This window comes from Balaenoptera physalus (genome assembly GCF_965194825.1).
Source record: "Balaenoptera physalus genome assembly, chromosome: 14".
Taxonomy (NCBI): domain Eukaryota; kingdom Metazoa; phylum Chordata; class Mammalia; order Artiodactyla; family Balaenopteridae; genus Balaenoptera; species Balaenoptera physalus.
This window is the reverse complement of record NC_138893.1, coordinates 57,855,740-57,877,661: the sequence shown is the minus strand read 5'-3', so window position 1 is coordinate 57,877,661 and position 21,922 is coordinate 57,855,740. Positions and strand designations below refer to the sequence as shown.

The window sequence follows — 21,922 nt, the reverse complement described above, 5'->3', positions numbered from 1 at the left end:
TTCCAGCTCTACCACTTTCAGTTGTGCAGTCTTGCAAGTTGCCTAACCTCAAAACCTCAGTTACTTAATCTCCAAATGCAGGTAAAATATATCTGGTTAATATGAAAATTAAATGAGGTGATGTATTTAAAGTCCTCAGCGTGGTATCAAGTACATAAAAAGCACCCAATAAATTGTGCTAATGTTACTTTTAAGTGTTAGATACCAACTATGTGTGTCATGGGAGTCCTCAGATTCAGGGGAAGAAAAAGGTGAGGATTGAAAAGGCAGTATAAATGAAAAGCCATGAAAACAAGTACTGTTTACTTCTTGCTGAATGTTAATTACTTAGTGTCTTAATTGAGCATTGTTAAAGAATAGTTATTTGTTACTTATTAAATTAATATACCAGTAAAGTTGGGATTTTTTTTTCCATTCTAGCAGATTTGATTAAAATGATTATCTTTTTTCCTACCCTTCCAAATGTTCAATTTTGAGGAACAAATATATTACTGAGTATTTTCAAAAAACAAAAAACTCATTCTGTTTGCTAAAGTTCTATGTAGATTGAATTACGTCTTCAGAATGCCTTTAAAAGTTTTTAAATCAAAAAAAAAAAGTTTTTAAATCTTTTTAAAATTTATATTTCTAAAATTCATTTCAGTGCTTTTCAATCATGATATCTTAGGATTTTTTTTCTTGCTTTGCCACATTTAACAGTTTTATTTTGTATGTCTCAGAAGATGTGTTCTGTATTATGTTTTATGTTTAATAGCTGAATATTATTATTTGGTTCACTTTTTAAAATAGTTTTTATATAATAAGCAATTCTAGTGCAAATCTGCTGGGTTTTTGTCATATTTTTTAATGCGTTCTATTGGGTATAGTATAGAATTTTAAAACTTGCTTATTGCAGATTTCATCTCTCTGACATATACCCTAGGCAGATGATGTCAGTGCTCTCCTGACAGCAGCCATGCCCCCTTCTGCTCTGCCTTCATGTTATAAATCTCAAGTGCTTAATGGCGTGAGAAGCCCAGGAGCCACTGCAGATGCTCTGTCTTCAGGGCCATCCAGCCCATCAAGCCTTTCTGCAGCCAGCAGTCTTGACAACTTATCTGGCAGTTTTTCTGAACTGTCTTCAGTAGTTAGTTCAAGTGGAACAGAGGGTGCTTCCAGTTTGGAGAAAAAGGAAGGTGAGACATTCAGCCAAAATAATTGGTATTGTAGCCACATATTTGTCATTTGGATTACTAAAAAACCATTTTTTTAACCTTAGATACAACTGTTAGTATCAGATTAACATAGCCTAAAAGTTTTAGCCTTTTATTGTTTTCTTTACATTAGTATTAGAATTCCTAATGAAACTTTCTCCCTCCGTGATGAGACTTGATGAGTGTTCTGCTGCTAACCTACTCTTTAGATGTAAACATACTTTTTGAAAGGTATAGAAGTCCTTTTGGTTGAGTACTTACGCCTTTATTTATCTCTTCCAGTGTATTGTTACAGAATTATGAAATACTTTTAACCCCACATCAAAATACCTAATTTTGAACATCATTTTTTGAAAAGAAAGGGAATTCCCTGGCAGTCCAGTGGTTAGGACTCAGCGCTCTCACTGCTGTGGGCCTAGATTCAGTCCCTGGTTGGGGAACTAAGATCCCACAAGCCATGTGGCACAGCCAAAAAAAAAGAAAAGAAAAGAAAAAAAGACACATACCTACGGTCTCTTTACCTTTTACCTGTCAAAATTGATCTCACCCTATGCGACACTGGAACTTGTTTTCATAAACTTTTTTTGTAAAATAGCTTACCTCTTCAAAGATAGGGAAACTTTGCTTTTTTAATTGAGATATAATTGACATATAACATTTTATTTAAGCTGTATGGAAACATTTTAAAGATACAATTAAAAATAAAATTTCTTAAAAAGAAAAGATTTCTTTGTAACATGAGAGTGCCTCATTGGTTAACTCTTTTCTTCTAATAATGTTGAAATTTTATAGCTTTCTCCTTGCGATTTTTGATGTTAAGTTTAATATTATATCCCAAACGGCTGTTAATATTTTGCTTCATCTTTACATTCTTCATGCATGTAATAATGTCACAAAACTTTGCTGTTATAATGTTGATATACATTATTCTGATATGAAATTTTGTTTACTGTGATTTTTTTAATTTTCTAGTTCCAGGAGTAGATTTTAGCATAACTCAGTTTGTAAGGAATCTTGGACTTGAACACCTAATGGATATATTTGAGAGAGAACAGGTAAGTACATGAGTTGTTTTGCTTGGTTTGGTGTTTGGGGGAACCTCAAGGGGAAAATAGAACATACTTGAAATGCCCTGAACCATTCAGCCTATTGAGGGGTGAAAAGGATGTTTTTTTAAGAGACTGGAAATCAGTCAGTCTTCTAATTTGGCTTGTTCTTGGAATATCCATTTAGTTTATTAGCACATAAAAATTGTTTCTTGTGTAGTAGCAATAAAATAGCTTTCTCGAGTAAGTTTAGCGTATTCATTTCTTAAAAGTAAATTATCCTTGAGCTCAGTTTGTTCAATTTTGTTGTGTCAGTCACTACCCACTCTAAGCCCGACACTTCGCTAGCCACTATGGGGAGATACATAGACACACAAACTATGTATCTGGGCGTTTCTAGAACAGTCCTAATTTAAAGTATTCTGTCAGAATACATTTACTGATTTTTTGAGTCCAGAAAATATAATTATTATAGACTTGCACCCCTAAGGAACTTGCGATCTAGTTAGGGAGCTATACCAAGAACATATAAAGAGTCAAGTTTCTGGCATAGAAATTATAAGAAAAAAAGAGTTACTACAAGCTGGACTGTTCAGGGAAAGCTTCATGGAAGATTTGTAAAAAAAAAAAAAAGCAGCATTTTAAAGAATGTCTTAAGTTTCACAAAATGGGAATAATATATTTGAGGTAAAAGACTTAGTTTGAACAATGATGCTCAAGTTATCAGTTAGCATAGTCCAGAGTCTGTAGGAACATTACATTAAGACATTGTGTAAATAGGTTGGATGCAGAATGACGGTAAAATAGTGTGCCTAAATGTGGCTAATTTGAAAATGCATTTTTGTTTTGCAGTTTAGTTCTGCTCAGGTTCTTATATTAAATGAAAATAATGATATTTTTGGTAGTTCATGACTCAACTTTCTGTTTAATTAGCTGCAACTTTTCAGTTTCAGTCTAACAACTGGTGTGCTTTCATTTCTAATCTGTTCAAAATAATTTGAAATAAATGTATAAGTCTAATACATTGTGAGAACACCAATATATGAATGTCTTCCAAACAAGTCTTCTAAACAGTTTCATTCTCTTTTGTAAGATCACTTTGGATGTATTAGTTGAGATGGGGCACAAGGAGCTGAAGGAGATTGGAATCAATGCTTATGGACATAGACACAAACTAATTAAAGGAGTTGAGAGACTTATCTCTGGGCAACAAGGTATTTCATTTTAAGTCATTGCTATCATCAGTTTAACAGCTTGCACAAAGGCAGCCCTCAACTTAATAAATGATCATTTTAAAATCTGCAACAGAGAGTCCACTTAATAAGCGTACTGAGTAGGATTCCAGAAACCTGGGATCGAATCTTAAATCTACCACTGTTAAGCTTCCTGAGCTGCTACCTTTAACTCTGTGAACCTAAGTGAAATGTCTGGGCCATTCAGAAATGTGGGTGTTGCTTTATCTCTGAAATTTTTTCCGTTATTTCCATTCACTTATTTCTGAAGTTATTGCAGCTCAAAAATTGTATGGTTCTAAAAGATCTGAAACTTGGATATCTAATATCTTATTGTAATATAATAGGTAATGACTAGGTGTTCAGGCCTGCCCATAAAATAATGTTGTGAATCTCTTTTGTTGTAAATAGTTAAATTCTAAACACTTGCAGTAAAAATATTGGGGAACAGTAATGTTGCAACTAAAGAAACTTAGCGAAACAAAGTTGAATAATATTTTATTTCTCTTGAATGTTGATACGTTAGGAAAATGCAAATTGCATTTGTTCAATAGATATTCACACTTCCTGTATATCAGGTCTTGGGTATAAAAGATGAATTATTTTAGGTGTCAGAACCACATTTTAAGTTCATTGTTAAACTGAGGGAGTGATGTACCCCAGGGTCAGAAGCATCCTGTAATTGAAGACCTGGCTGTACAACTGTGGTTAAAGACAAACCCCCATTAGCAAAAATGAGAGAATTTTTAGGGAAGGATGTATGCTAGCCAGGATGGGTCCATCTCTTGAAGAAGAAAAAAGAGAGCTTTGAAAATCAGGTGATTCAAGCTAAGAATGTTTTAAACTGGAATTCTGGAATAGAATTGATTAAAGGTAGATGCACTTTACTTGCCTGATAGGAACTGGGGCAAAACATTTAAAATGCGAGATAGTCTTGGATATTTCTAGTATAGAAGACAAAATTTTATGAGATAAAGAAGAGGGAAGGGGCTTCCCTGGTGGCGCAGTGGTTGAGAATCTGCCTGCCAATGCAGGGGATACGAGTTCGAGCCCTGGTCTGGGAAGATCCCACACGCCGCGGAGCAACTAGGCCTGTGAGCCACAACTACTGAGCCTGCGTGTCTGGAGCCTGTGCCCCGCAACAAGAGAGGCCACGATAGTGAAAAGGCCCGCGCACCGCGATGAAGAGTGGCCCCCGCTTGCCGCAACTAGAGAAAGCCCTCACACGAAACGAAGACCCAGCACAGCCAAAAATAAATTAATTAATTAATTTTTAAAAAAAAAGAAGAAGAAGAGGGAAGACTCATGGCTCCCTGGAATGTTAGTATGAAGAGGAACTAGAACCCTCAGTTGTGGACTGCCATCATGACTCTACTAGAAAACACTGGATCTGATAGGATAGCAGGTAAGATTGATGAAAGGCTCAGGAAACAATGATGGAAACAGATATACTGCCTTCAAATGTCAGAGGTCCGTACCTCCATGCTGCCTCTGGTCATTCTGATAACATCCAGCTACACTTTAGTAGGAACATTCATTCCTACATGGAGGAGAAACATCATGACACAGAATGACTGTGTCTGATCTAGCACATCAGGGTCACTTTCCTACATAAAGTTACCACCTTCCTCATTTTCATTTGAAGCCAGGATTCTATACCTATATTATACCCAATTTGCAAAATGGAACCAGTGGCAAGCTTCTGACAGTCTCTCATCTCGCTGACTTAACAGCCTTAGCTATCATTCAGTGCATCAGGTCAATAGATTACTTTTTCTGGGACTTCCCTGGTGGTGCAGTGGTTAAGAATCTGCCTGCCAATGCAGGGGACACAGGTTCGAGCCCTAGTCCGGGAAGATCCCACATGCCTTGGAGCAGCTAACCCCGTGCACCACAACTGCTGAAGCCCACGCGTCTAGAGTCCACGCTCCGCAACAAGAGAAGCCACCACAATGAGAAGCCTGCGCACCACAGCAAAGAGCAACCCCCGCTCACTGCAACTAGCGAAAGCCTGCGCACAGCAACAAAGACCCAACGCAGCCAAAAATAAATAAATAAATTTATTTTTTTAAAAAATAGATTACTTGTTCTGATCTTTCAGCACTGATAAATGTCTTCTTGAGGCCATTAGAAGATGGCTTAGTCAAGTGTTTGTCAGACTTTATTCTGTTAAGTGTTTTTTCTATAAAATACCTCCTCTGTATAGTCTCCATACTTCCTGTAGACATTGTAATTCAACCATATCTATACATCTTTATCAGAGTTTAGCATGTTGGTGGTAGTACTGTTACTCAGACCAGAACAGTGCTCTTAGTCTCCAGAGGCAAACCGCCATGCATTAACCCAGCAGTAAAGGATTTGAGCCTTAACTGAGAAAACAGTGGAGCTCTGGAGATCTTGTGGAAATCTGGAGAGTTGTGTTACACATGTAACAAAGAAATTAGAAAATTCTGTTTTAAGATTCCATTTAAAAAGCTTTTGTGAGAGTAAAGATACAAAAATATATATGATTATCTTGACTGTTGACATTCAGAAAATATGACATTCATTGCTGAATTAAAGAATCGATCATGGGTTAGAATAAGCATTCCATCGTTAGTAGACTTTATGACTTCTCATTCTTGGATGATTTAAAATTACCTGAGGCCATGCAAGTTTCTTCCTCAGTTTTACAAAAAATAAAGGGACCAAATGCTGAAAGGGCTGCCTAGTTAATAAAGGAAATACTTTGAAGAAGAAAACATGTGACAGATAGGAAATGAAGAATAGAAAGATTTTCTGAACTATTCTCACAAAACCCTTATGACTTATAAGATAAAAAAAACAGTCATCTAAATGCAGTGTGATATTCTGGTTTGGATCCTGGAAAAGTAAAAGGACATTAGTGGGGGAAACTGGTGAAATCCAAATAAAGTCTGTAATTTACTTAATTTTTGACAGGTGTACTATGATTGTGTAAAATGGTAACATTAAGGAAACATTAATGTTCCTGATGGTAACATTAGGAAGTGGCGTACGAGTACACAGGAACTCTCAGTGCTCTCAGCCTGCCTGTAAATCTAAATTATCCCAAAATAAAAAGTTTTTTAAAATTGATAGTAAGCGTCAGATAAATTAGGTGGTTGTTTTGGGTTGATGTTTATTGGGGGGGTTTTTTGGCAAATTTTTTTTTACCTTTAAATTTCATTTGATAGGTCTTAACCCATACTTAACTCTGAACACCTCTGGAAGTGGAACAATTCTCATAGATCTGTCTCCTGATGATAAAGAGTTTCAGTCTGTGGAAGAAGAGGTATGTTCATATACCTTAAATAAATGTTGGTTCAGTAGCTAAATTTCCCAGAAGTTTCCAGGTCTACCTGAACATGTATGTAGCAGGGTTTTTTAATGTCCCTAACTCTTTACCACCTGGAAAACTTCTGAAATCAGCATTTAAAGTACACTATCTCAGTAAACCTTAATTCTAATAACTTGGTTCAGCACTACAATTAATACACAGAATTCTGTTGAAGAAGAGGTTGCTAATATTTCCTTCTTTCATGAAGGCAATTGCAAAGCCCAGTATCGTAGACAAGACCCAGAACATGTGAATGCTACTTATCTAGGAAATTTTTTTCTAGCTTTCTTTCCACAAAACTCTTTTATCCACCAAAATCTTAGAATACTGCCTTGCACTTTGAAGAACATCATACCCTAATTGTGTGAGCTGAGCACAGAGATACAAAGTTGAGTGAGACTTAGTTCTAAAGCTCAGGAAACTCCAACTCTCAATGATATACAAATTGTGCTTTATTAGAGCAAAACAAATGGGAACAAATAAATCATTGGGGTTTTTTTTGGTATGTCAGGTGGTTGGCTTTGTATGTTTAGCTCACCTATGCATCTGCTTGTTTCTTTTTCTTCCCGTAGTTTGCATTATATAATTTTCACCTGTATGTATTTTTAGATTGATTGTATTAGCTATCTGCTATCTCTCAAAAATAGTACATGTGAACTTATAGAACTCATTCCTTAAACAACAAAAATATTAAAAATCCATTTTGTATTCTCAAAAATAGAATCATATGGGTCAAGAACCATGTTCCCTAAATCAAAAAAAACACACAAAAGCTAACGCACGTATATTTGAAATATTTTTCCGTCAGATGCAGAGTACAGTCCGAGAGCACAGAGATGGAGGTCATGCAGGTGGAATCTTCAACAGATACAATATTCTCAAGGTAATAAGTTAGTGAAAATAAAGTTTGCTGAGACCATAGTTTTCAAAGCCTGAAGCCATGATTAACTTTCACAAGAATGTAATCTGTCCAGCCCAATAAGTCTTTCACAGGGCATCAGGGGGGATGTTTTGGGAAATAATATGTCCTTGGAAGGTTAGGATCCTCAAACCTCTGTACTAAACACTAGTTCAGCCTCTGTTGAACATATTTAAGTTTAGGGATTATGCTTTATCTTGGGGTAAAGATAAATCCTGCAGGTTTAGGACTTTAAATATGTAAACTACTATTAAGGTACTCTGTTGTAACAAAGTTGAATTTTTTTTGACTCATGGAAGGACTCCCGTGTTTATAATTACACCATGGTTTGTTTGTCCTAACTGTGACTACTCCAGGTTTCTGTGGGTCCCCACATATACCAATTTTTGGTAATTTTAGTAGTACTCCTTCTATACCTTCCATCTTTCTAAAAATAGTCTTTAAAAATAATGTTTTAAAGAGTCCTGACTGTTATTGATATCAGTTACTCTTCTCAGGACCTTTTTCAGCTTTGCTAGTTTGTGTTGTTGTTGTTTAAGCTATATAGCAACCAAACTGCATGCTCTACTTGAGATGCATAATAATTTTCTATTAACTACATTGATATATTCTTAATCATTATAAGACTTAGAGTTATAATTAAAATGTGGCAAGTATCTTTCTAATACCTAAATTTTAAACTCAAAGGTGAACAGTATCAAATCTTTCAGCTGTGTTGTATTACTGTTTCACAATAATATACTATTATGAGTATACAAATAGATGTCATATTTTAGAATTTGTGAATACTAAAACTATTCATTGAGATTGCTGTGTTCATACTATTTAGAAATAAGATGATATAAAACAAGCACACATTCATTTTTCAGGTGAAAGGGTTATTCTTCTGGGAGCTGTATTTTATTAGTTCATATCATAGTATGACCTGAGTGACATCTTGAGATTTCTATTCATGGATAGATATATAGTAATTTTTAATAAGACAAATAATTATTCCTCCTACAGGCAAATTTCAGTCAAGTCCATTTTGTGTGCAAGCAGTAACAGAATGTGTAGAGGTTTGTTAAGGGTGAGGGCAGGGAAGAGAATATGTGTTTGATTTCCAAAGTTACTGAATTTGGGAGGTATGCTGTTTTCTTCCTCTATAAAGGTATTTTAATGTAATATCTAATAAAAGTTTTTTCATTGATAAAACTTTGTTCCCTTTTATTTTTAAACATTAATGAGCTCTGTTTATGCCAGTTGTGTGCCTTGATTATGTCTGTGATGGTATTTTGAGTTAATTTGAATCAAGACTAAAACCACCAGCTCCCAGATGTGTTCTAGAACCAGCAGGGGGCTGTAGCACCCTTAAATACAGCTAAGAAACAGCACTAGGATTGTGAATTTTGACAGTACTCCTAATGAAACCAGTATCCATCTTTAACTCTTCTCCAGACAAATTTTAGGAATTGGAGGGATAGGGAAGGATAGAGGGAGTACTAGGTGGGGGTGTGTGTGTGTGTGTGTTTGGTGTGGCTATTTCAATTTTTTTTTTTAACATTTTTATTGGAGTATAATTGCTTTACAGTGGTGTGTTAGTTTTTGCTTTATAACAAAGTGAATCAGTTATACATATACATATGTCCCCATATACCCTCCCTCTTGCGTCTCCTTCCCACCCTCCCTATCCCACCCCTCTAGGTGGTCACAAAGCACTGAGCTGATCTCCCTGTGCTATGCAGCTGCTTCCCACTAACTATCTATTTTACATTTGGTAGTGTATATATGTCCACGCCACTCTCACTTTGTCCCAGTTTACCCTTCCCCCTCCCCGTGTCCTCAGTCCATCCTCAGTCCATTCTCTACATCTGCGTCTTTATTCCTGTCCTGCCCCTAGGTTCTTCATAACCTTTTTTTTTTTTTTTTAAAGTCAACATTTTAAGCTTTACTAATCTTCGGAAGCAGAATTTTTTAAATGTGTTGAACAGTGACATCACCACTAGAACAAGTACATGCCCTTCCAAGAGGACTGCTTAGAAGGAAAACAACATCTACTTCGAAGTATATAATTTCTAGATTGCCTGCTAAAACAACACATCATTTGATAAATCCTTCACACAATTTGAAATGTTCTGATAATCAAAATATCATTTTAGACCAAGTTCTGATCATATCAGACAGCAAAAAATTTACCACACTAGTTCAGCTCTAGGCTAGGAAAAATCATTTAAAATAATTTGGAAAAAAAATCATGTACCAGTAGGTACAAGAGCAATATCTAATATAATCCTGACGAGGATGGTTAAAAATATAGATTTACTGCATTTTACCACTCCTAATAGAATCAAACAATCACTCAAAATTCACCACTAAAAACAAGTATTCTTTCTTTTTTTTTTTTTTTTTTTTTTTGGCTGCGTTGGGTCTTCACTGCTACTCACAGGCTTTCTCTAGTTGTGGAGAATGGGGGCTACTTTTCGTTGCAGTGTGCGGGCTTCTCATTGCGGTGGCTTCTCTTATTGCAGAGCACGGGCTCCAGGCACGTGGGCTTCAGTATTTGCAGCACACGGGCTCAGTAGTTGTGGCTCACGGGCTCTAGAGCGCAGGCTCAGTAGTTGTGGTGCACAGGCTTAGTTGCTCCGCGGCATGTGGGATCTTCCCGGACCAGGGCTCGATCCCATGTCCCTTGTATTGGCAGGTGGATTCTTCAGCACTGCACCACCAGGGGAGTCCCAAAACAAGTATTCTTTTGGGAGCTAATAATACACACTCAGTTTAAATCTGTTCAGTGAACTGAACAGTCTAGACTCAGAATCAGCAAGGATATTCCAAGGTTATTAAATGTTCCCACCTTCAGGGAATTCCAGTCATTGTTTTCCATAATTCCAAAGAGCAGATGCATAAAAATATTTTAAATGGAGTGAATACTAATATCTTTAAAATTACCAACATTTAGAAAATGCACTTCATCAAAATTTCTTCACCTTCAGTATAGTTGAATATTTTTGTTTCACTTTCACATTTACTCTTGCTTTTGCATATTGAAATATGTAAAATGCTCTTTATTTTACTCATCTATGCTAAGCACACGTTGCCAAGTTGCTGTCAAGTATTTAATCAATTTCCTATGCAATACTCAGTTCTAATTTCTTGGGGATATGCATACCAAGAGATGGGCAGTGGAATCTTTTTCTAACAAAGCATCACCAACTCAGAGACAAAAACCTCGGGTCAGATCCAGCGGGACGTTCTCCTCGCCGCTGTCATTCCGCCCTCTATTCAGAGGTTCTTCAGCAAGCGGCCGCGGCCGGCCGCCGCCATATTGACAGGTTTCAGTCAAAACACCGGAAACCTTTTTTTTTTTTTTTTTTTTCATTCCATATATATGTGTTAGCATACGGTATTTGTTTTTCTCTTTCTAACTTACTTCACTCTGTATGACAGTCTCTAGGTCCATCCACCTCATTACAAATAACTCAGTTTCGTTTCTTTTTATGGCTGAGTAATATTCCATTGTATATATGTGCCACATCTTCTTTATCCATTCATCTGTCGATGGACACTTAAGTTGATTCCATGTCCTGGCTATTGTAAATAGTGCTGCAGTGAACATTGTAGTACATGTCTCTTTTTGAATTATGGTTTTCTCAGGGTATGTGCCCAGTAGTGGGATTGCTGGGTCATATGGTAGTTCTATTTTTAGTTTTTTAAGGAACCTTCATACTGTTCTCCATAGTGGCTGTATCGGTTTACATTCCCACCAACAGTGCAAGAGGGTTCCCTTTTCTCCACACCCTCTCCAGCATTTATTGTGTGTAGATTTTCTGATGATGGCCATTCTGACTTGTGTATTTCAAATATTTTTAATTAAAAACAGATAAAGATGGTACTTTGAGCCAGATAAAGCAGGGGGGAAAAGATAGTATTCTCTTTCTTATACTTCCATACAGAACTCAGCATGTCTGATTTGGAGATGTTTTAGTAGTAATTCTAAAGTAATGAGAATGGAAGTATTTTAATCAATTAACGGTACTCTTGACCTTTACATATAGCTTTTTTCCCCTTTGTAGTTTTTTGATTTCCAGAATGTACCTATATTTCCATTTTTATGGTTGGGTTAAAGTTTTTTAGTTGACTAAAAATAACACATAATTTATATTTCAGAGAAAAGTTTTGCCTCTCTTCTGGCCCTATGTGGCCCATTTTTGGATAAGATTAATTATTATGATCTAGAGATTTTATTTTTCTGGTTTCTTTTTAAAGATTCAGAAAGTTTGTAACAAGAAACTATGGGAAAGATATACTCACAGGAGGAAAGAAGTTTCTGAAGAAAACCACAACCATGCAAATGAAAGAATGCTATTTCATGGTAAGATTCCTCTCCCCCTACCCTACCACCATCCTCCTCCACATTTTTTGTCAGGTTTGAAATAATAATGAATCTTTATATTCCTCATGTCGTTTAAAAAAATAAACAGTATTTCTGTAAATCTTTACATTTATATTTTTTGGGGTTTTTTTTGGCTGTGTTGGGTCTATGTTGCTGTGAACGAGGTTTCTCTAGATGCGGCGAGCAGGGGCTACTCTTCATTGCAGTGCGCAGGCTTCTTATTGCAGCGGCTTCTCTTGTTGAGAAGCACGGGCTCTAGGCATGTGAGCTTCAGTAGTTGTGGCGCATGGGCTCAGTAGTTGTGGCTCCTGGGCTCTAGAGCACAGGCTCAGTAGTTGTGGCGCACGGGCTTTGTTGCTCCGTGGCATATGGGATCTTCCAGACCAGGGATCCAACCCGTGTCCCCTGCATTTGCAGGCGGATTCTTAACCATTGCGCCACCAGGGAAGTCCCTGTATTTTTAACGTCTTTTGAGTTTGCATGTTTTACAGTGGGTAGTGTATAAATAGGATTACCATAACAGAAAAAGTGTAGAAATGAGAATGTTGACTATTCATATTTTCCCTTTTATTTTAATATAGTTGATTTTGTGTGATGATTACTCTGAAAAATGGTGTGTTTTACTTTTAACTGGTTGGGTGAATTAAAGTTAAAATAAGATCTGAAAATTGCCTCAGAAAAATATATACATCCTGTTCTGACTGTGATTCTAAGTGTCAAGGCTACATTTAACTTCAGCAAAAAGAGCATTGTCATTGAACCTATGGAGTTTTCTGAGAACTTTTGTTGAATTGAGAGCACCATTACTTGTCATTCTTGAAATTTCCTGTTTATGTTGCAAGTTGGCAGGTGTTGATGATTGGTGTTTCATGTTTATAGCAAAAATTAATATAGATATTAATGTAGTGTTTATCAAGTCTTCAAGCACATTACCCATGATCGGGCCAGTCTGTTCCTTCAGTTGGCTTTGATTGCAGAAAATTTTTAGAGGCTGGTAAAGTTCTATAAAACACAGCATTTAAATGTCACAGTCCCCTGGAAGAATGGCTATAGCAGACTGAATTGGTATATAATATCTAAATGGTACTTCTCATTCCAAAACCCTAAAAATCATTGTGATAATTTCTTGGCACAGAGCATATTTATTTATGTATTGACTTGATGGTTGTAATGAATGATTTTTTCTGTTTTATAATAGAAATGGTTTTGGTTTTTCCAAATTCAAATAAGTTATTGTATTCTTCAGTATTTCTGTAAAGTGGAATTCAGTGTATTTTCCTGTCCCTTTATGAACAGAGACACTGATCTTGATGGATCAGTTAGTTGTGTTATATTGGCTTTTCCCAACCCCCAGCCTCACTCCACTCCCTGGCCTGGTACCCATGCTTAGTACCTCCTCTCCTTTGGCTAAGCTTCTTCTTGGCACACGTGCAAGGATGGAGGAGAAAGAAGTCAATATGTAGGGAATGAAGGAACACACCACATTTACAGTTGAAATCTGGTACTAGCAAGTGATAAAAGGTAGAGAAGTGGAAGGATAGGAGAGAGGAGGTGTAAAGAAGAAAATGAACATGAAAAGATCACTTTGGCCACTTTTGATATCTAGAAAAAGTACACAGATGTGGGTGTCATTGCATGACCTAATTGCATTCAGTCTTGCCATAAGAGGTGAATTATGAGACTCTTGGTTCTGGATATATATGAATTTGGGGCATGGAATTTGATAACTCTAGCATTGATATTTCAGGTGATCTGTTTGTTTTTCTAGTTGAATCTGTATGTGTTCTTACTTTGGCATCTGAACCACTACCCTATTAGAAACATTCATTCATATTAGCAATTCTTCTAAAATAACTATTCTAAAGTGGTGAGCTAGCTGACAGTTAACTTGTTAACCCTTGTGTTTTGATTTTGCTTTATTGTGGTGGTGGTGTATATATGTTTAAGAATTTAACTTCTAAGGGGCTTTAACTTTTGTTCTTTTTCTTCTAAGATAATTTTTAAGTGTTATATATTTATATGTATTTTAGGGTCTCCCTTTGTGAATGCAATTATTCATAAAGGCTTTGACGAAAGGCATGCCTACATAGGTGGCATGTTTGGAGCTGGGATCTATTTTGCTGAAAACTCTTCCAAAAGCAATCAATATGTGTATGGAATCGGAGGAGGTACTGGGTGTCCAGTACACAAAGACAGATCTTGTTACATTTGCCACAGGTAAGAGATCACTTGTTCTCGTTTATTTTGATAAGAATCAGATAAGAACTGGTTTCAAATTTGAGAAATTTTCGGGGCAAAACATTATCTCGGACAACTTTAGGAATCCAAGCTAGTCATATTTCAGGTTGCTTTTGGTCCTCTCACCAGTTCTAATAATGGCTAATATTTATTAAATGATCTGTATGGGCCAAGCACAGTTCTACGCACTTGACCTGTTCAACTCATTCAATCATTAGAGCACATGGTGCTTTCAGAATATGGAATAGAAAATATCACTGGGCATGAAAGAGATTTTATTGTGGACTGTTTAAAAATCTAGTATTCAAAGGCCAAAATGGCATTACTTGTTACACCTAATCATTTCATGGCGATGTGTGAGGGAATCTCTCTTCCATTGTGATAATGATCTTAATTCTCAATCTCTGATGTTACTACTCAAAAAGTTATAATAAAATACATCAATCCCTTTAGAAAGCACATTATCAAAGAACTACTTTGTACTTCTTTTTTCCTACTTTTAGTTACCCTGGTCTAACTCCGTTGTTAAAATCATTCAAATGACTTGGGTCGAATTGATAAAATCCTCATAGGTAAATAAATTATCTTTCACCATTTGAAAACTCAAGTAAGATTAATTACTGAGGTTTATTCTGTAGTTAGGACACTTCTTATAAAGACCTAGAACAGTAGCTATCAAACATGAGCAAGCTCAGAATCACCTAGAGGGCTAGTAAAAACACAGATTCCGGTGGCATGCATCCTGAATTGTTGATTTAAGTAGGTGGGGCCCTAGAACTTGAATTTCTACCAATTTCTACCAAGTTCCTAGCTGATGCTGAAGCTTCTGATCACTGATATAGAAACCCTAGAGCAGTAGTTCTCAGCTTTGGCAGCACATTGGAGTTACCTAAGGGGCTTTAAAAACTAATGCCTGTGTCCCACCCTCAAGAGATTCTCACTTAATTGGTCTCGGGTCTGGTCTGTGAATGGGATTTTTAAAAGATTCCCAGCTGACTTTGAAAGGTTACCAAGGGTAAAGGACTGTAGTCCTGAAGGGAAACAAAGACTGTTTATGTTTTGTTCTTGTTGTTTTCCCCCTAAATTTAGACTCACATAGGTATCTAAAGTCAGTCCTCCTGGGTATGACCTCACACCCATTTCTATTTTAGATCATTAAGTTGGAATGGTTAGGAGGCTTGTAATTTCTTAAGATTCTGTAAATTGAACATTGCTACTTTTACTTGTCATATATTATCTGGAGGCTAAATAGTTCTGATTATTAGTATTAGTAGTAAGCATTGTTCGAGTACCTCTTCTCAGCTGCCTTTGAAGTAGAATGCTTGTATGTCTGGAAATAAGTTTATTAATTAAGATTTCTGTATGCTGGATTATCATGGGACTGATTGTGACTATAATAGAAAATCTATTAGAAACACTAAGAAGGGCTTCCCTGGTGGCACAGTGGTTAAGAATCTGCCTGCCAACGCAGAGGACACAGGTTTGAGCCCTGGTCCGGGAAGATCCCACATGCCGCGGAGCAACTAAGCCCGTGCGCCACAACTACCGAGCCTGCTCTCTAGAAGCCCGCAAGCCACAACTACTGAAGCCCATGCATCTAGGGCCCGTGCTCCACAACAAGAGAAGCCACCTTAATGAGAGGCCTGCGCACCGCAACGAAGAGTAGCCCCCGCTCTCTGCAACTAAGAAGAAAGCCCACGTGCAGCAATGAAGACCCAAAGCAGCCATAAATATATATATAAAAAGAAAGAAAGAAACGCTAAGAAGGTTTCCAAAGGGCATATTTAGAATAAAAAGTACATAGCCCGTCTTCTTTGGAGACAGAATCATCAGTTAGTGCGCCAAATCTCCTCTTCTCCTATAGAGAGAAAAGAAAGTTAGAGAAACAATGAAGTAATAAAGAGTTCATTGGACCTAAGGAAGGCCAATCATATGCCTGTGGGGAGTGGGAAGGTAATACTTAAACTTCTGGTGAGGGAAGACCTATTTGAAGACATGACATTTCAGCTGAAACTTGAAAAATGAATATTAACCCGTAGAAGAGTGGTAGAATACATATCATTCTAGATGATAGAGGAAACAGTATGTCTGATGGCCATAGGGCAAGAAAGTTTGGCCTGTGGGAAAAAAAACTAATGCGCCTGGGCATAATGAACACAGAGTAAAATTCGAGACTTTAGAGCCATTAAAAGGAATTTGGATTTTCTTCCAGGCACAGTGAATAGCCTCTAAAAGGTTTTAAGCAGAAAAGTGATGCAATCTGATTTATGGTTTTTGTTGTTTGTTGTTTTTTTTCCCTAAATCACTGGTTGCTTGGATGGAAAATAATTTAGACAGGAATTAGAGTAGAAACAGAAAGACTAGTTCAAAGGCCATTGTTACAGTCCAGGTGAAAATTTTGGTGATTTGGACTCAATAGTGACAGTAGAATTAAGAGAAGAGAATTGATTTCAATACATTTTGAAAGTGGAATCAACAGGACTTACCTGGGTAAATGTTCAACTTTGTAAGGCACTTCATGGAAGCCCCTTAAAGCCTCCTCCTCCTTCCCACTTGGGCTATGATTTGTGCTTTTGCTGGGATACAAACAGGATGGCAAAGTCTATATCACTTTAAGATTATTACAATTGCTATATCATTTTATAGTTAAAATAAGGATTAATTAAAGTGACAAATTCTTTCATTAGTGAGAGTAGTAGAAGACATTCTTACAAAGTTCTTTAAAGGGTAAAATGATAGAAACCGTCATAAGTGTTCATGTATAAATGCATTAAAAAGCTTATGTAGTGTACATAAATAAAATTGTCATGTACGACTTGTCTTCAGGGAGATCTTTTCCTTTTCACATGTTATAGGCAGCTGCTCTTTTGCCGGGTAACCTTGGGAAAGTCTTTCCTGCAGTTCAGTGCAATGAAAATGGCACATTCTCCACCAGGACATCACTCAGTCACTGGTCGACCCAGTGTAAATGGCCTAGCATTAGCTGAATATGTTATTTACAGAGGAGAACAGGTAATTCAGTTTTATTTGCTCATCTTCAAAAATGCTTTAGAGCCATACTTTAACCTCTTACAAATCTTTTAAATTGACAAGGCATATTGCCTTAAGAGCTGGATTTCTTTTTAACTCATATTTGGAAATTATTTCAGACTTAAAGAAAAATTGCAAAAATAATAAAGAGAATTCCCTTATACCCTTTACCCAGATCTTCCAAATGTTAACATTTTAGCATTCTGTCTTTCTCCTTTATCATGCTCTCCCTACTGTATGTGTGTATACTTTTTTTTTTTTTTTCTGAGCTGCTTGGAAGTAGGTAATAGGCATCTTTCTTTACCCTTAAATTCTTCAATGTGTATTTCCTAAAATCAAGGACATTCTCTTAAAATTGTTAAAATCAGGAAAATATCATTAATGTAATATATCTAACCTACAGACCTTATTCAGATTTTGTCAACCATGCTTTTTTTTTTTTTAGCTTCTGTAAATTATAATTAATTAGAATCCTATATTTAATAGTTAACCTCCCTGTAGCAAAGAAATGTGTAATTCCCTCTTGCTCTTAGTGACATAGATCCAGTCAAAAGCATCTCTAGAGCGTTGTGTACTGGGGATGTGTATCAGGATCACCTCAGTTATTAAAAACAAACACATGCTTAATACTCACCTCAGTTATTAAAAACAAACACATGCTTAATACTCATCCTAGACCTGCTGATTCAGAATCTAAGGGATTGGAGTCAAGGTAAGGCTGTTTTGGGAAAATGCCCTTTGATGATTCTGATCCACAGCACTAATTTAGAACCTCTTCCCTAGGAATCCTTATAATAAGTCTCCTTTCAAAAAATTTGTTTACCAATATTTGAATTAATCTTTCTCTTCTAGGCTTATCCTGAATATTTAATTACTTACCAGATTGTAAGGCCTGAAGGTATGGTTGATGGATAAATAGTTGTTTTAGGAAACTAGCAACACTGAACCTAAAATCATCTAAGCAGCTGGTGGCCTCGTAAGTTTTACTCCTTTGCTGAGAAAAATCATCTTGTCCACAAGACTGTGGCAAAAGGTTAAAAATGTGAAAGGATTTTAACATTCTGACTTGATAAAGCTTTAATAATGTACAGTGTTTTCTAAATATTTCCTGTTTTTCAGCACTTTAACAGATGCCATTCCAGGTTAAACTGGGTTTGTCTGTACTAAATTATAAACAGAGTTAACTTGAATCTTTTATACGTTATACATTGATTCTAACAGAAACTGTAATTCCCCTCAACAGAACTCATTTTACTAATATAGTACTGTGTTCTTTAAAACACAGCATTTACACTGAATACAGTTTCATTTGTAAAACTGTAAATAAGAGCTTTTGTACTAGCCCCATATTTATTTACATTGCTTTGTAATATAAATCTACTGTTTTAGAACTGCAGCGGTTTACAAATTTTTTTCATATGTACTGCTCATCTGTACTTCATCTTGCATCATCATGATTGAATGATCTTTTACCTTTGATTCCAGAGGCTATGTTGAGTTGTTAGCAGAGACCTTGTCACTTGGGAAGGATTGATTCATCAGATTTAATTTGCTGATGGAAGCATTGATGTCTCATTAGAAGTCTTTCCCATTTAAGAGCTTGTTTCATAAATACTCTGGGAGTTTAATTTGTGATAACTTTGTATGTATAACACACATTCCAAAGAGCTCTAACTTTGATGGTCCTGATTATTAAAGACACTTCTTTACTAGCCTCAAACCCTGGGTTTCACATTGGAAAATTTTCTCATGTCATTTTGTGAAAATTAGAGCAAGAGCTTCTATTTTTTAGAGAGGCTAAATCCTGCCACTGAACAATTATAGTGTTCTTTTCATGGAATGTAAATAGGAAGTTGAATTTTCAGATGTGGGAAGGGTAATCCTGAAATTTTTCCAGCCTGTCCTAATTACCTTAAATCTAAAGGGAAAAAAATAGCAGATGGGAGTGGGTAGTTTTTTCTCCTAAGTATTTTTCTCCTGTTCTTTTTCTTTGGCCTTACTGTTTTACTTATAGCCAATCTATACACCATAGGTAAGCTCAACCCAAAACCATGAAATGTAGGTGTCCCGGTTCTCTCCTGGCCTCCTGAATAGGCAGGTGCAGTGAAATGGGTGCTTCCGCTGCTGGGTTGCCTCATCATGATATGGTACACCCACTTGGAAATACGCTTTGTTTATGCACCACCTGGTGACCAGGCTTGTTTGGCAGCTGTGGAGGGGAATGCTATCCCATAAAATGCCATTCCTATTTTTTTAACGTAAAACTATCTTTTCCATGAAATGTGCTTAAAGCATCTTGGTACAGAGACGTGAGTTACAGCTTGGCAATCTGTTTGTTGACTGTAGTTCCCTCAGAAGTCAAGGCAACATTGTTACCCATTAAATCTTTGTTAATGAGGCTGTGTTCCCCTCCACTCTCTGTACCAGTTCACATTTGTTTTATATTTTATTCGGTCTCTAAATTAACTGGGCTTTTGCAGTAATTTGTACATAAAGTGCTAGAAAATCATGTTTCTTGTCTTGAGTAAGAGTTAATCACAGTAAATGCATATCTGGAGTTGTGTTTCTATGATGTAAATTGTGATCATTTAAGAGGTCAATTCCTGACCATGAAGTGCTTTTATACAGCTCTCTAATAATGGCAAGTATGATCCTAATGTCATTCTTGGAACACAAATGGAGTATGCCAAATTTTATGTAATTTTTCAGGTTCTGGAAGCTTCTAGGTTTTATAATTAGAAGATAATGAGATGAGTTAATGGAGTTTATATTTACATACCTTATCTCTCAACATTTAGCCCATACTGCTCACCCTATGAGTGACTCTGGAATTGCTTATCATGTAAAATCATCGTGGTCTATGAGTTTACGATATTGCAGCCTGTGTTGTTTCATCTAATCCATTGCTTAATTAGTGTGTTGCTTTTCTATGAATGATTATATTGTGGTTAATATGTTAGCATGGCAATATTTCAGATAGCTTTTTGTTAGGAGCTTGGGGGGGTTTGGGGGTGACTGGGGATTTCTTTGAAGTTTTTGCATGAAATACCTTACTTTATGATGATGGAATTGCTTTTTCTTTTGTGATTTGTTTTTTAAGAGATTTAACTTTTTGTGTGAGTAGTACTATTATATCCATCTTGAGTGTCTTACTTGTATCACATTCCATACCCTCATTTAATTCTTAATAAACTGTTCACTTGTTTTTCTGGGTAGCATGGTAATTACTGGAATAGTATAAATGTGTTGAATGGTCTTTGAGAAAATGGATTAAGATTACAATAAACCACAATTGCAGGAAAATAATGTAGTTCTGAGTCTAATAGTGATGAAGACTGCAGTTTAAAATTTGAAATACTGAATGTCATGACCATACCTCCTCAGACGCTTTAAGATGAAAGTAGCTGTCAGACGCTTTTAGACATTTAGTCCATCCTACAAAAGTTTTGGCAAACCTTAACGCTGTTTCCTGGGAAATCTATCCTTTTTTGTTTTTTGGCCACACCACACAGTTTGCGGGGTTTTAGTTCCCCGACCAGGGATCAAACCCAGGCCCTTGGCAGTGAGAACTCGGAGTCCTGACTGCTGGACCGCCAGGGAATTCCCCTGGGAAATATATCTTAACTTATAAAGAGGAATAGGAATATATTTTTGTATTCTGTGTCATAGAAAATTTCTTTATAACTTTACAAATCTTAAAGTTAGTAGTAGTTATTATTCTTAAAAGAAAGTATAGTAAGATAAATGTATTTTAGATTTCAATATGCTAAGTGTCTGTGTGTGTGGTCAGGTCCCTGCTTTCCATAATAGGAGAATAATGGTGCAAATAATCCATAAGTCATTTGGCTTTGAAATGTTTTTTAGCAGCTTTATCTTACTGCTTGAGTTGGTATAATATTAAAGTGTTCTCTTGCTAGTTCTTAAGCATGCATGCCATTGTATGATGTGATCCAGTTGTTTGCAGGGTGATGAGGAAAGAAAACTTGCAAATAAATTTCCCTAAGCTTTTGTGATTAGTATTCCTGACTGGCCCTTTACCTACTGTCCTGTCCTATTAGAGGACTAGAGTAACAGAGGAAGCAAATGGTGGTATACATTCTTCACCAGGAGAACTGCCAGATTTGTATAAAGTTAGACTGTAGTGTGGCCTTTTCACTATCTGCTGAATCTCTACCCGCCTCCTCCTTTTCATGCTTACTAGCTGAGGAAGACTGACATAAAATACTTAATGATACCTTCTTAGAAGGTTCTTGCTCTCCACATACAAGCCACCATTGTCAGAAGTGTCTTCTCCACTTTGTTATTCACCACAAAAATGTGCGCATCACAAAAATCTGCACAAAGCCCCTCAGATGGTCTGCCAATACACTGTAGAGCAGTGCTACGCAAAAGTGGCCTGCAGGTGGGGCTGGTCTGCAAACTATTTGTTACCAGCCCGTGGAGAGATGAAAACAAAAATTGAGAGGAAACTTTTATAGCAGTTTGACATTGATGCAATGTTTTAAATTTCTTTTCTCTTTTTTCTTTTTTCTTTTTTTTTTTTTTTAAGGCCGTG

General features: G+C 36.5%; 1 protein-coding gene across 5 annotated transcripts in view; it reads left to right on the top strand.

Moving 5' to 3' along the window:
• Positions 1 to 20,572, top strand: part of TNKS2 (tankyrase 2) — a 63,365-nt gene extending 42,793 nt beyond the window's left edge. For 4 of the 5 annotated variants that reach the window (XM_082423636.1, XM_082423637.1, XM_082423638.1 and 1 more), the window contains 9 exons: positions 923 to 1,175; positions 2,166 to 2,248; positions 3,333 to 3,453; positions 6,666 to 6,763; positions 7,617 to 7,691; positions 11,973 to 12,078; positions 14,130 to 14,316; positions 17,193 to 17,349; positions 18,220 to 20,572. In XM_082423636.1, coding sequence (XP_082279762.1) covers positions 923 to 1,175; positions 2,166 to 2,248; positions 3,333 to 3,453; positions 6,666 to 6,763; positions 7,617 to 7,691; positions 11,973 to 12,078; positions 14,130 to 14,316; positions 17,193 to 17,349; positions 18,220 to 18,282 — 1,143 coding nt within the window. In that variant the 3' untranslated portion in view covers positions 18,283 to 20,572. Of the gene's footprint in view, positions 1 to 922; positions 1,176 to 2,165; positions 2,249 to 3,332; positions 3,454 to 6,665; positions 6,764 to 7,616; positions 7,692 to 11,972; positions 12,079 to 14,129; positions 14,317 to 17,192; positions 17,424 to 18,219 lie in introns of those variants that run through there. The other variant, XM_082423634.1, reaches the window with a different exon arrangement.
• Positions 20,573 to 21,922: the final 1,350 nt, after the last annotated feature.